The 16,133-nt window shown below is 35.6% G+C and overlaps 1 protein-coding gene across 2 annotated transcripts in view; it reads right to left on the bottom strand.

The window, feature by feature from the left end:
• Positions 1–1,799: 1,799 nt before the first annotated feature.
• Positions 1,800–16,133, bottom strand: part of LOC131073734 (uncharacterized) — an 86,489-nt gene continuing 72,155 nt past the window's right edge. The window contains exons 3-5 of one of the 2 annotated variants that reach the window (XM_058010234.2): positions 3,911–4,029; positions 2,884–2,950; positions 1,853–2,295 (exon numbers count right to left, since the gene is read on the bottom strand). In XM_058010234.2, the coding sequence (XP_057866217.2) occupies positions 2,899–2,950; positions 3,911–4,029 (171 nt within the window). In that variant the 3' untranslated portion in view covers positions 1,853–2,295; positions 2,884–2,898. Of the gene's footprint in view, positions 2,296–2,883; positions 2,951–3,910; positions 4,030–16,133 lie in introns of both variants that reach the window. The other variant, XM_058010235.2, reaches the window with a different exon arrangement.

Here is a 16,133-nt window from a genome sequence, read left to right as displayed (position 1 = left end):
AATCTACAAAAATTGGAGACTTTTATTTCAATTGGTGTTCATGCCATGAATAAGTTTGCACAAGATTTTACCTTCTCTTACAGAGTTTAAATGGTGTGCAAGTTCCCCAACATCAGCTTTAACTGGAAAGCAAGTATGATAATCTTTTGACACTTTTATAAACCTAGATAAGGGTGTTAATCTGTCCCAACATCCAGACAACTTAACTACAGTTACAGAGGTTTCAAATGTAGTTTACGTAATATGTCTACTAGTAATCCATGCATGGAATTAAAAAAACTATGTTTTTTTGCTATACAATTTTCAATCTGCATGTATATGTGAATCTGCATTATCATCAATGTATTCGCCGACTGCAAAAATTAAAGTGAAAAAGTTTATAACTTCTCATAAAAGTTATCTCACGTTCTTTTCAAAAAGCCACTTTCTTAGGTATTGCATTTACATTACTATTGCTTCAGCCATAAGCTAATATGTATTTTCTAGGCAAAAATAAAACATTCAAAAATAGGGCATTGCTTTACTGCTGAAATTTTCTACAAGTACAAGTAAATGGTGGTTGAAACACGAAAGTCTACAGTTTAAATTGTAAAAGTACATTCACAGCATAGAACATTAAAGGTAATGTTTGAAAATGAAAATCCATCATACAAGTTAAAAAACAGTAATATATTTGACAGTGACCATCGTAGTAGAAAGGAAACCTTCTAGAAATCCCATTCTCATAAAAACATTTGTAAATGCTGAAAATGCCTAAAAAATGTTGAACCTGGTATGTGTTCACACATCCAAAGCAAGTGATATATTTTAGATGTTACATTACTTCTTAACAATGTAAAATAAATTACAAAAAATTGTCCATTGTAATTGTTGTAGCAAATCTTAAGCGCAGCACAGGTGCACATTTTACTACTGCCAACTGTAGAGATGTTCAACCAAATATAATCATTTGTCATCTACACAGACCAATGGCATTATTGCATGAGTTACAGTCCCTTTAATGGAAATAAAAACCACTTTCCTAGGTCAAATAAAGTCTCATACTAACATATTCATATTGTGCTAGCTATATAGCCAAAAGCATTAGGTTAAAATAAATGTTAAGTAATTTGTTTGTGTTCCATGTCCTTGTACACATAAAGAGAGAAGAGGCAAAGACAGGAATAACAAAAATTGTGCAACATATCATCTCTTAATCAAAGGATAGTGAGTCTGTGTATCCATGCAACCTGTAAATGCTATAGTTGAGTCATTTAAGGCTTAAGCAAATGAATCAAAATTCATACGCAAATGATTCTAAATTGGAAATTTTTAAATGTTGAAAACCTTGTCAAGTTCATCAGTTTTCGTACGTGGAGCTTTCCCTAGAAAAAAATCAATATATATCACAGTTTTATTAAAGTCAGCTTCTGCTCAGGCTACAGAGATCACACATTGTTTGGTGACTTATTTCAATCTTCAAAAGCCTTAGTCAGATAGACAAATTGATTTCTTGGCATAACATATATAAAAATTTAGAACCATTGATGAAAAAGCACAAAAAAGTGTATGTTACATAGTTATTGATAGTTGTTGAACGGATTGTGAGAAAAAGCTTTTTAGGCTTACTGTGTGTTAAATCTTAACATAAATGGTAGCTATTGTTTCTTGGCATTCCATTCAACATTATTTAATTTGGTAAATGCATATATTCATTCATGTATGGTTGATCTCAGTATTGTAGAGGTCCAGACATGAAACTCTAGAAAGAGTACATCCACAGTTCCACCCTAAACATCAAGATTGACTCCATAAAAATATCGGAGATCAAATTGAATAAATTAAGGGCAATGCCACTACTCTAGAAACACAATTATGTTAACAGAATTTTTAATTCTTGAGCCTTCGTATTGTGCATACCTATCATATCAACGAATCAATACAAAAGATGGATCTGAAGCACTTCTACATGCAACCATGTTTGCAACTATGAGGAATGAGTACAAAAAGATGGTAGGTTGTAATTATTATATAACATGATCAGTAGGATTTAAATATGCCTAACTGACAAGGCCTTTGATCACCAGCTGATTAAGAAATGAAGTAGCATTTATCTGTTGAAACATTTGCCAAATTATGCAATATAACGAAAATACTGTATTACCATGGCCTTTGAAAAGCACGACACAATTCTGTCCAGATTTAACATGCTTGAGACCTACTACAAAGTGACTTCACAAACATACATGGTCAAATGAATCTGTGATGAAATGAATAAATGATGAGTGAGTGCCTGCACCCCGGTGTCACCATTTCCTGGAGAAATCAAAACACCTGCCATATAAGAGGCTATGCCAAATCTTGTAATAAAATTCAATACACGTGTTTCCTTCCTCTGTTTACTTTAGATAATCTCCTATTCTAGAAACTCTACAGTGAAGGAGGCATATTTAAAAATCAATTCAATTGTATTTTCATTTATAGCAAAAACTCTTCAATTACAACATTGCAAACTTTCTCTTCGTCATATTCCATACACAGGAAATCTCGGCCCTAATAACTATAAATTGAGAGCATATTCTAAGATGCATGGAACCATAGTTTCTTCTTAAATGTTTATATTATCTAATCCACTACTCTAGGATGGAGCTTACTCACGCCTCAGATATGTCAGCAACTAGCTTTGCAGGGTGCTTTTCTGATGATTTAGAACTAATAAATCCCTTACTAAAACTACATTAACTCAAATTATCTCTCAATTTGTTAAACATAATGATAAGGCTCAATAAAGTACATGATTGACAACTGACAGATAAAGGACACCACATTCTAAATCAAATGTCGCAAGATTTCTAACAAGGTGCCCAAGAATATCTGAAATTCACGAAGTTTAATATAGTTTACCTCTAGGAGACAAGTTTAGGTAAGATTCCTCACATAATGGTCCAATGTTGTGTTGAAAAGTTCGCACCTTTAGAGACCCAAAAAGGTAGTGTTAGACGTGTCAGGAAATAGGATCCCTTACAATCAATGCCAGCAACAAAAAGACCAAGATCTCACAAACGTGAGATAGATATATCATTTCATTATTTCAACATCTGCAGGTGATTGATGACAACCTGTCTAACATAACCAACTATTTCCGATTGCTATGTGGTTCTTATTAGAACTTCAGATGAGAAAAACAACAACATTGATAAAGAAATGAAATGCAAAGTAAAAGTATGTTGGACTCTTGGAAGAACAGACGCTTCTCTAAAATGACAAGCAAAGGACAGCTAAGAGCAGATAGAAAATGAAATTTGAAAGGATGATTATGAACGTGGCTAAAAACCTAATAAAACTAGGAACGGGACATATCACAGGACAAATAACTGTAACAGAGTTCAAGAGGTCCATGCACAATGAGAGATGGCATGAAGGACACTACAAGAAAGCAAATTCTTCACACAGACACCAAAGGCAACAACATAAGGATCAATTCAGAAGAGTGGACTTGCAAGAAGATTAATTTCATTGCATCCTGCCCATGCAACAATGGCTTCTTTAGTCATAAGGTTTACATTATAAATACAAAGGGGATGAGGACAAAAGTTGTTGGGAGCTTTGTGTATGGCTGCTTTACAACAGCAGAAAAGTTATATAAAAGAACAATTCTGCATTCAGACAGATAGGGGAACTAATAGATGTAGAATACAAAAGCCAAAGTGAATGAAAAATTTAAGTAACATTTGTAATTAAAAGAAGCAAAGTAAATATTCTGAGAGCATCAAATTAAGAAAGATTGGGAAAATAAAAAAATAATTGACACTATTTCTAATAGAGCAATTCACAAGGGCTCACGGAGCAGTTGCTAGTTTTTCAAGGTATTTGGAAAGGTGCATATAAAGGAGAAAACATCTAACTAATATTCACACATGCATATACCAACCTAAATGGTTGTCCTGGTGTGTACAGTGGATTCTTGACAACATACTCCACATAGATGTTGTAAATATCCTTTAAGGCCTCCTGAAGATCTCCTATTCTTGGATCTGTGACCAGGATTATCTGCAAAAATTTAAGTTATATTTCAGAATAAAGCAAACAATGGACAAAAAATTCATTGCGTAATGAAAAATAAAATAAAGCAAACAATGGACAAAAAATTCATTGCGTAATGAAAAATAAGAAGTTTGCTTTAAAGACACTTCTGCTTTCTATAAGAAGTTTGCTTTAAACTTTAAAGACACTTCTGCTTTCTCTCTAACCATAGTTCTCTTACAAAAGATATTACATGCATCTGACAAGGGAAGATGGTATAAAGGCGTGCCACTTTTTGGCCTAAGTGAGATGCACAAACCAACATTTTTTTTTAAATTTCATTTTCTCTCAAGCAATCTGTATAAAATTTGAAGATAACATAAACTATGATTTGTGATACTTCTTATGTAGATTCAATTTCTCATTTAAAAAAATTTAAAATTTAAAATAATTTATCCCATGTTTTAAATTTTTGTTAATAAAGTGTTTCTTACACTTCATAGTGTTTAAATTTTTTGTTAATAAACTGTTTCTTACACCTCACTTGACCTGGAAATAAAACCTCTTCATACCTTTTTAAGCAAAGATTATTTACACTGATATTGTGGGCACAAATTACATATCTTATTTATTATTAAATTTTTATATAAGAACAACTATTCACGTAGACACATTTTTTCTTGTATCGCATAAATCTTATCACATATTATCCAAATTAATTAAAAAAAAATATTGAAAGAAAAACATCAATATGAAGGGCACTCTCATTTTTCAGAATTTTTCCCTACTGTTTGTCATTTTTCCACGTATGTCAAATAGAGGTCTTTGATTTTTGTAACAAACTTATTTGATTAGAAAATAGACAATAAATATATTAAAATCTATATATTTTTGCAAAGCTTACTCTATGGGCAAAACTTATTTTTGCAAAGCTTACTTTTCGATATTTCATGTCATCTATCTAATGAAATCCTTGTATGTGGCTTAGATGGAAAAGGCAGCCACTAAGAATGTTTAAAAGAAACACATATACATGTTAAGAATGTCACCTATGATAAACTTAATCTAATTTGCCTTGTATACCAAGATTGGGGCAAACCATTTTGCATAAATTGTCAAATCAGCATGCGTCCCACAAATGGGATAGGTCTTTATGCTTCCACCCCGAGTACTAACAAGAAATTTGACAATCCAAGTAAATCAAACACAAACATGCCAGCTTTTTAGGGCCAAGTTTCTGCAATTCTGTGATGGAAATCCAACGAATACTCAGGGAGCCTGTAGTGGACACTCATGGGATGCAGACAGACTATGGAACACAGGAAGAATGCAGAAAAGCACAAGAAAATCATTGAAAATACACCCTTTTTTGGACATTTAAGGCAAATTTGACTACTGCCAACTGTAGAGATGTTCAACCATTGCAAATTTGTTTGAGTGAATTCAAACAAGTTTGAAATGGATTTGAGGAGCAGATCTTTGCAATTTCAGGTCAGATTTTTTTTCTTTTGTTTCTATAAAAGTATAATTTATTTTCCAAATATTAGATTTTTGTTGTAAAATGCATTTTGAAAGCACTGAATTCAATTCTCATAGATTTATACATTGATTTAAGTTTTTGTTTATAAAAAAAAAATTCTGAACTCTTTTCCTAAAAGTTTATCAAATCATGGTATAAAATGTTCTTTTGCCTAAATAATTAATGTTATTCATTCATTCAAAATGCAACCAATTTTATGTTTAGGCAAATACAATTTTAATAGTGTAGCCTATAGATTTATGTTCTAAGTTTAAATTACTATTCTTTAATTTTAAATGTGTTTTGGTTCTAAAAAATGCTGTATTAAAAATTATTTTTCTGGTTTCATGAATATTAAGTTTGCACTTAGCAAGTTAGTATACAACAGCATCAACATCAAGAAGTAGAAGTTTAACCACTACTAGAAGTCACAGGAATGCCACTTGGATACATGGCATGTCAAGAAAAACCTATGGCAATGTTATTTGCAACTACTGTGAGAAGAAAGTTTCTGAAGGCATCAACTACCTAAAGCACCACCTCACATGCATTCCTTGCCATGACATCAAAGTGTGTCTCAATGCCACAACTAAGGTAGAACAAAAGATGCAGGTAGCCCTTATATTGGCAGATTAAAAATACTAAGAGAGGATGAGGACAGATGTAGCCATAGCAGCTGTTATTAATTATTTAATATCGACTTGCCACAAACAATAGAAGTGCATATGACATAAATTGTGGGCTCTAAACATGGTCCACACATTCACAGCACATCTACCTCATCTAGCTGAAGCAAAAGCCCAATCACAAGGTTTATTTGTACCTCAAACACACCTTTCAAGGTATTGTGTGGAACAAGAAGATGCATGAGAAAATAGGTAAGGCTTGTGCTAATTTTTAATTCTACAACCTTCTTTTTAACCTAGCAAAGAGCCCACACTAAGAGTGGTCGATCATGACATTGACAATTACAAGGAAAGGGTACAAGGCACTCTCTCCACATTACTTGAGTGGGCAATTGCTCCAAAATACCGTCATAGATACAAAATCAATTTTGAAAGAAAAAAGGAAGCAATGGCACCAGTTTGAATGCATCATATTTTTAGATGGGTTGACAGATGTAAGAAACTACACTCTCATCAACTTTTAGTAGCTTTAAATGGTTAGATGGTGTTTTGGAAGTCCATAAACACCTCTAATAAGGCAAAGAATGAAAAAAATTGAATTTGATGCTAGAGGAGATCCGTTATGGTGGGCATTAAAAAATGTGTCGTGGGTTGTAAACAATAATAAAATGTAATGTCCCCTTCTCAATGAGGAGTGAGCAGTGGTCCATTGGCCTATGTCGAAGACCCGTAGGCTGATTGGAATGAGGAATTAGGGTTTCCTAATTTTGTGGAGTTCTGCATGATCCATTTGAAGACTGTCTGGTGGGAATTTCGCATTTTTGTTCGTGGATTCCTTCTGGGTTTTTCGAGAACTTCGTAGTGGTATGACATGCAATCCATTCAGGGGAGTTTGCATAATTTACTATTTTTAGTAAGTTGGTGGTAGTTGTTGGGATTTAGTGATTATTCGGAGTTCTCTGAGCTTCCTCTCACGGTTCGAAGAACAATCTTTTTGGAGTTGTTTATAGGACTTACTATTTTAAGTAAGTGTCATTTCAGGCAATTCTTTTAGCAATTTAGTCGTGAGTTCTAACCCAACTCAGTTTGATGGTTTTCAGCACTTCAATCCATCAGTTCAATTTGGCATAATCAGTGCTTGATTTTCAAAGATTTATTAAATATTATTACTTTATGCTAAAGTTAATATTTAATGTGTTTTGGACGACTTATGGGAAAATACTTTGCACCTAAAAATATTATATTTTCCTAAGTCAGTGGCATAAGAAAAAGGAGGCATATTTCATGTGTTTATAATGTTTTAAGTTGCAAGTTATTCACCAAGGAAAAAGTTTCGAACTTTTTGCCTAGGAGGGGACACCAAACACATGAGGGTGTGGTGAAATGAAATGCAACGCCATTTTGAAGTAAGATGAAATGTAATTTGATTTGGGGAGAATTTGGGAGCAATTGAATTTGAATTTGGAGGGAGTAAATGTTATAAATAAGACCCTTGGGCTCTCATTTTGGGCATCTGGACAATTTACACCGTTATGCTGCTGGAATGGTTAGTAATTGAACTTCGAAGTTGGAATAGCTTCCTAGTTGCTTCAGTTTCGTACTTGAGATACAGTACCTAGCTGGATTGTTGATTTTGGGTGACGTTTTTGAAGAGTTTGATTCAATTTCAGTGTGGTTTTGGAGTGTCTTGTTTGCTTCTGTGATTTTTGGTGTTGCTGGACGTGGTGGCTGAAGCAATCTTCTATTCAAATCTCCTTGCCTATTGATCATATCATTCTATGTATTGGCTCTATCCAATCGTACTCCCTAAGCAATAAAACTCACCAATTTGCAGATTGGGACATGGTGATTCTGATTTTTAGCTGCAAATCGAAATTTACAGCAAGGTCGTACCATTTGGGAGGTGCCTCGGTTTGCATGCATCATGTTTGAAGCTTCAAAGTTGCTGGTTTGAGGTTTGAGATTGATCACCTATGTTCTATATCTCATTTGCATTTGTTTTGGTGTGATTCCAGTTAGTTTTGAGTGAGTTGTGAGTGTTTTGTTGTTTCTGACAGTGTTGGATAGTGTGATTTTCTAGCTTGCAGAATTAGAATAGCAGCTTGCAGAATTAGAACAGCAGTAGTGTTCAAGTGTGGTTTGATTTTGATAGTGGATTGCTTGAGATCAGCATTAAACTCTTATCTTACCTCATATCTCTATTTTGTCAGATTGTTTCTGTAGTACTGATCAATCATTCTTGTTGCTTCTTATTTGTAATTCTCACTGTGCAAGTGGAAGAGGATGGCTTAGCTGCCTTCTATGTCCTCCTGCTGAAATACTGCGGTAGAGTTGATATGTTGTAATAAGTCCTCCAGCTGAAATATTGCGGTAGAGTTGATTTTGTTGTATTACGTCCTCTCGCTGAAATATTGCGGTTGAGTTGATTTCGTTCGTAATAAGTCCTCCCGGTGAAATATTGCGGTTGAGTTGATTTCGTTTGTAATAAGTCCTCCCGGTGAAATATTGCAGTAGAGTTGATTTGTTTTGTGTTACTATTTCTTCTTGGCTGGTTTACCGCCAAGTCTTCCGGTTATCTATCCCGTTGAAAATTGGAAGGGGCTGGCTTGCCGCCCATCTTGTAATCATTTTCAGTTTTCAAGCACCTAACGATCCCCTTAGCACTGTATGCTCTCACCCTCCCAGGTTGGGCTCTCGGTGATCAGAAAGTGGAGGGTTACTTTCAGCAGCATTGTGATTATCTTTCCTAACTTTAACGGGTGCAGTTTAGTGTTTGATGTGTTAGAAATCAAAAAAATTAAGGGGAATATTAAGTAAAAGTTTACATGGTAGTAGGAAAATTGCTTTAAAATAGACATCCTTCACTTTTTTGGACCCATTGCATTGCCTGTTACTTCAATATTCTTTTGGAGAAGATAAGAAAAATTGATTGGCTAAGAATGATTGTGGAGGATGCCAGGAACGTCACAAAATGTATCAACAAACACCATTAGGTTCTTAGCTTGATAAGCGATCATGCTAAGGGGAAATAACTTGTCTGAGCAATTGTAACACAGATTGCAACCAGCTTCCTCACGTTGCAAAACATTTGTAGTTTGTAAACACAATTGAAACTGATGTTTGTGAATCAAGCATGGCTAGGTTCATAATATTCAAATATTGCTGTTAGTGAGGGGATTAGAAAGACAATTTTGAATTTTTTATCATGTCTTTATAAAGAAAGCTACAAAGATCATCAAGGTAACTTCAAACTTCAATTTAATTTAAACTGAATACACTAATTATTTTTTTAAAGTATTTATTTTAACGTGTTGGAGCCTTTAGTGAAAGTTTTGCACTTAGTGGATAAGGAGCAAAACCCAATGCAATGTATTTATAAAGCCATGGACAAGATCAAGGAAACAATCCAAATCTACTACAAAAGAGATACAGCCAAATTTGATCTCATTTGGGAGACCATTGATTGAATGTAGAACAATCAATTCCACCAACAATTCATGCAATGGGATCTTGTCTCAACCCCAAGTTTTTCTTCTTAAATGACCTCACAAATATTAATAGGGAGGTTATGAAGAGCCACTCAACATGCATTGAGACGATGACACCTCAAGTTGAGGTGGAAGGCCAAATTATTATTTTGGAGTCTTCATTGTATTTTACAATTATTACTTACAAGTTACAATGATTTCCTACTTACAAACTTTTTAATATCTTTTTGCAATTTTTGGGTGGGAAGATCAAGGTGGAAATATCGCAAACTTAAAAAACCAGCCCTCTATATTTTATCTCAAACTGTAGTGCTTCTAGATGTGAACACAACCAGAATTTGTTTGAGGTCATTGACATGAAGAAGGGCTACAATTTGTCACAGCAATTGCTCAATAACGTAGTTTTTTCATTCAATACAACCTTCACAATTAGACAAGAAAGATGGACACAACGACTCAAGAGCCTATATACTTGGATGCACTTAATGACTAGAAAAGATAAGGACACCCTCATGTGTACAAAATGAGATTGTTGATTAACTATGGAAGGTGTTATCACTTGAAATTGCACCCTTTGTTAAACCCAGTTCAACACTTTAATGACACCAAAATTGAAGAAGACATGCCAGCCTAGAGAGAAACCCTAGCTGCCACCTCATCCGATGAAATGCAAACATGTGTACTCTTGATCTGATCATCTGAGGTGTGGAAAACATTCTTTCATTAATAACCAGTTAGAAGATCAAATCTGCTCAAGAAATCACCAAAATCGCAACCTAGGGAATAGTGTTCTAGAGAAGGGACATCTGTGACATTAAATGAAGAATGGATGTCGTTCCTTTCCTTGGATCCATGCCAAAATGTCTTTAAAGTGATTTCTAGTTGCCATCGAATCAAATTTGGTAGTTGTAGGCAATGCAAGAGCATTAATGGAATTACAAAGTGGTAGGTTGAAGAAAACACATCCTTTGGAGTAGCCTTACTAATATCGAGTAACTATCAAGTTGTCCCTAACCTTCATGCCCAATGGACTTGAGAAAAGAACATTAAATCCTCCAATGCCTCGACAAAACCTTAACCCTTACCTCGGTTGAGTCATCGGACCATCAAACTGTTAGGCTTGTGTGAACATTGTTGTCATTGATCTCAAACCAATCATCTGGTTCTAACTAGACGGTATATGAGTCTCAGATGTTTGTCCATATGTTATGGACGTCATGGATATTATGGATGATATAGTTATGCAAGGACTGTATGCGGTCAATATGTGCAGTTCAGGTGTTGCAGCTTTGGTTAGAAGTTTTATGCAGGATGGGCAGCTTTAGATGATGACCTTTTGAGGTCCCATTGAATTTTCATTGACCTCGGTATCCCGATGTTAGGAGTTCTCATTGATCCCAGTATCAGTTATGTATCCCAGAGTTTGTGCTTTTGATAATTATCAGAAGTATCTCTTCGAGTTTTGTGATTGCGGTTTCCTTGGTACATGTGGAATCTACATTTTGGAGATATTGGGCTTGATCTTGTGATAATGGGTCCGTTCTCTTGGGTCCGAATGACCCTGCCCTTTTTCTGATAATTTTGGTATATGCATTGGTAATCAGAAGTATGTAAAGGAATTGTGTAGAAGTGTTGCGGAGGCCAACATGAGCTTATTGATATCGTGTTGGGCTTGGCCGACACACCATTCTATATTTGTACCCTCCAGTATATATACACGTACATGAGTGGTGAAAGAAGATATTGATCAAGAGAGTGTGTGATAATTGGTAGCAAAGGAAGCAGTGTATGTGAGAGTTGCGGACAAAGAAGGTAATCAATGTTGTAACAGTGCAGTAGTCCTTTACTGGACCTATTGCAAAACAGTGGTACAAAGATCTCTAATTGGATCTTCTGTAAAGTCTGAGATTTGTAATTTGAGCTTAAACTTGGAACTGATCTCATGCATTTGGAGATGCAAACCTTCTCAATTCAACCATTTCAATTGCAGTGAGCATTTCAATAGTTAGCCATCCCTTTTTTGTATATCTACAATGAGCCGCTTTTGTAATCTGGCAGTGAGCCACCTGTTTGTAAACACAACTATAACTAGTTATATTCTCTTGAGAGTTAACACTCTCCGTGGTTTTTCCCATTTGGGTTTTCCACGTACAAAACCCGGTGTTTATCTTGTGGTTGTGTTGTTTATTTTGCATTAATTGCTTTTCTTTAGTCAAGTCTGTTTGATATTTTTGTGAACAACTACAATTGGTAAAAACTTTATTGTTTTAAATAAGTGGTAATACAAATTCACAATTGGTATCAAAACCTTGGTCCCTTGCTTGGAAAGCCTAGCCACTTGAGGGAGATCCGTGTTGGTTGAGTCATGGCACCTATATAATTAGATGAAGACTTTCAGATGGATGAAGATTTGAAGACAGCTCTTGAAGATTTAAAAAGCGTTGAATCAAAGCATAAAGAGTTGAAGGAAAATGTGAAGATAGCAAACGAATGTGTACAAAAGCTAAGAGAGCGAATCCGGAAATTCAAATTAAGACACAAGGAGGTTAACAATCGGTTGAAACAGGAGAATGAGACCATCAAAGATCTGATGCAGAAGATAGAGGAAAAGGACAAGACATAGCAGTTCCTGAAAGAGACATTAAAACTGAAATCTGAAGAATGTGAAAAGCTTGAACAAGAAGTGAAGAATCTGAAGGCAGAGAACAAGATCCTTAATAGTAGTAAGCTCTTGGAAGATTTGATCAACATGCAGCAAGTTAAGTCAGACAAAACCGAACTTGGTTTCCAAACCGGTGTGTGCCTAGATCAGAATGTTAAAGAAAGAAATAAGGAAGTCAAAGCTAATACAGAGAAGAAGTCAGAAGATGAGAAGAAATCCCGGAATCAAAAATCAAATGCAAGAAAACTACCGGTCTGACAGCCTAATGCACAAAGGTACCCATCTTTTAATGGCTATTGTTTTAAATACAATAAATTTGGACGCAAGGCAGTAAACTGTAGAAGCATTAAATGTTATGGTTGCAAAATGTTTGGACATATGGCAAGTCTTTGTAGGAATCATGTTGTGAATCAGAAATATAACCTGGTCATTGCAAACAAGAAGAGTTATAACTTTCAAGGATACTGTTACATTTGCAAGGCCAGTCAATGCAGAGACAGATCTTATCTGGTAAGATTTGAGAGGAAAATTGTTAGTTGATTCAAGTGCAATCAGCCCGGACATTATGCTAATCAATGCAGGAAAGGAAATGAGGAAAAATCCATTGAGAAGAATGCAACGAAAAATGGTGAATCAAAGAAGAAAGAAAATTTGGTTTGGAGAAAGAAGAATGAGAACAAAGGAAGTGAGCCTGAAGTACAGGAATCTGGTGCAGATACCCCTTCCTTCGAAAATTAAGCTTAGAGCTTCGAGTTAGGGGGATTTTTGATCTGAAAGAAAAATCTTCTATCCTCCTCGTCTGAATGGATCATGTCACTAATCCGGCATGACAGTGCTTGAGTGGTATTCAATAATCAGAGGAATCATAATGTCATCATCGAAAAGACAATTGTTAGCGGCAAAACCCTCATGAAGCATCTTTAGCAAGATAAGTATCAGTTCTTGAGTTCATTTCTTTCATATCAGCTATATTTGCTTGAGATCATTGTGAATAGTAGAGCATAAGCAAAGTAAGCAATTTTGTAAGGAAAGATGATTGTCAGAGAATCTAGCAGCGGAGAATTTCAAATTGTGGACAAAGTGCTCCTAGATGAGTTTAGCTTGGAGAAGATCAAAGTTGTTGAAGCAGGTTTGAAGGATGATGAATTGCAAAGGGTCAAAGAATTAGAAAGCAAAGGTCTAAATTTATGGACCAAATTCCCTTGGTTTGACAATGCAAAGGTAATCAAAGTAATTCTTAGCCGTGTGCAAGATAATTGCATCATGTTGGATAAACCCTATCCAATTACGAAGGAAATCATTTCTATGGTCACCAACTTGTGTGACAATAGAGAAGTTCTGGTAAAGAAGTCGATTTTGAACAAGGAAGTGGAAGCCCTAACCGGCGTGAAAGGTGATCAACGAGCTCTAATCATCAATACAATCGTCGACCCTATAGTGAAGTATGTTGCATATGGCATCTCTTACAAAATCTATTTCAAAAATAGGGAAGGAGCCACCTCGGCAATTGCGGTGTATATGGCATATATGCTTGTGATGGAGAATAGATCATTTGACTTGTGTGAATTGCTGAAAGAATTGTTATTAGGAAACATCAAGATGACAAGAGAGAAAAATTATGCTTTCCGGTATGGGTCATTGCTTGTGAGTTTGGTTATGTACTAATTAGAATCCCTTTCGGCAAAAGATAATGTCATTTGGGAATCTGGTGTGCCGATTGCAAGACAAATATTCAAATATCTGAATAGTTTGGCTAACAGAGAGGAAATTTGCAATGGTTATTTCAAATCATTTGTGGATATGTGGAGAGTTGGCTCAGTCTCTGTTTCTCTCTCTTCCGGTTCTGGAGATTTGTCCTTCGAAAAGAAGAAAAGGAGACATCCCGCTCCTGTTGGTGTTTCAGAACCAAAGAGAAACTAGGTGGAAAACGTCGTGATAATTGAAGATCCGAAATCCCCTACAGCTAGAGGAGTTTCAAAAGTTGATGAGCAGGAAGCTAGAGACTCAAATGATGAGTCTAATTTGTTAAAGTTGGTTGACAGTACAGATAGATTCAGAAGATTGATGTGAAATGGTTGACCTCTGTCGAGTCAAACAAAATTGAGAGCATTTTGATGAAATATCCGGAACAACATTAGTCCAGAAGATATCAGTAATCTGCTTCCAGAATCCTTGAATGAGATCCTGAAAGAAAGAATGTCTGAGCAGTCTGTTGAAGAAAAAACCCTGGATATGCAAAGTTAGTGAATGCACTATTGCTCAAAAGAACTTGTCAATCTGCATAGAGGAATTGAGAGATTGCATCCGCAGTGCTAGCAAAGTCTTTAGATATTGTATCTCTTGGCTGGCAACCACTGTGAAGCACAAAGGTAAAATTGATGCTATTGAAACTGAACTGACAAGTCTCGGTAAATCTTTTGATTTTCTAAATGATAAGGATGGTAAGCAGATGAAAAGAGTTAATTCTCTTCAGGTTGAGCTTCTTCTGTCGCAAAGGCAAAAAGAAGACTTTGTGAGCATGTTTTGGAAAGTTAGGGAAATTGTTGAAGCTAAGCTAGAACGCTTTTCAGTTTTGTTTGAGAACGCAGTGGAGTATGAGCAAAATCCAACTGCTCCGGATAACTTTTCAAATTCAGTTGATTTGTTGGTTGAGTGCAGAAGCCTTTCAGTAAGTATCAAATTGGCTATATGTTATCGAGAAGTTCTCCTTCCGGAAATGAAAGAAAAATACAAGCTTATATTTCCAAAGAAGAGCAGTTGAAAGTTTCTCTGTGTAAGATTCAGATACTTTTGACATTTTTTAGATATATATCTCTTCTTTCCTTTTTCATCAAAGGCATCCTTTGTCCTTGATGTCAAAAGGGGGAGAAAGGAACATGAGTTTAAGGAATGTGGTTTTGAGGAATTGCATGAGTAAGGGGAAGTTGTGCAGTTATGTTTTCCCATCAATGACAAAGGGGGAGATTGTTAGACTTGTGTGAACATTGTTGTCATTGATGTCAAACCAGTCATCCGGTTCTGTACCAGAAGGTGTATGAGTCTTGGATATTAGTTTGGATGTCATGGATTTTATGGATGTGTTATGGATGATATAGTTATGCAAGGACTGTATGTGGCAGTATGTGTAGTTCAGCTGTTGCAGTTTTGGTTAGAATTTATTATGCAGCATGGACAACTTTGGATGATGACTGTTTGACGTCCCATTGAGTTCTCATTGATCTCGGTATCAGTTATGTATCCCAGAGTTTGCGCTTTTGATAATTATCAGAAGTATCTCTTCAAGTTTTATGATTGCGATTTCCTTGGTACGTGTGGAATCTACATTTTGGAGATATTGGGCTTGAACTTGTGACAATGGGTTCATTCTCTTGGGTCCGGATGACCCTACCCTTTTCCGACAATTTCGGTATATGCATTAATAATTGGAAGTATGCAAAGGAATTATGTAGTATTGCGGAGGCTGACATGAGCTTATTGATAATGTGTTGGGCTTGGTCGACACACCATTCTACATTTGTACCCTCTGGTATATATACATGTACATGAGTGGTGAATGAAGATATGTGATGTGCAGAAGATAATTGGCAATAAAGGAAGCAGTGAATGTGAGAGTTGCGGACAACGAAGGTAATCAGTGTCGTAGTAGTGCAGTAGTCCTTTACCGGACCTGCTACAGAACAGTGGTACAAAGATCTCTAACCGGATCTTTTGTAAAGTCTGAGATTTGTAATTTGAGCTTAAATTTGGAACTGATCTCGTGCATTTGGAGATGCAAACCTTCTCAGTTCAACCATTTCAGTTGCAGTGAAGATTCCGGTAGTTAGCCGTCCCTTTTT

This window comes from Cryptomeria japonica, chromosome 1, assembly GCF_030272615.1.
Source record: "Cryptomeria japonica chromosome 1, Sugi_1.0, whole genome shotgun sequence".
Lineage (NCBI taxonomy): Eukaryota > Viridiplantae > Streptophyta > Pinopsida > Cupressales > Cupressaceae > Cryptomeria > Cryptomeria japonica.
Note: the sequence above shows the minus strand (reverse complement) of the source record. Positions and strands in the feature narration are given on the sequence as shown.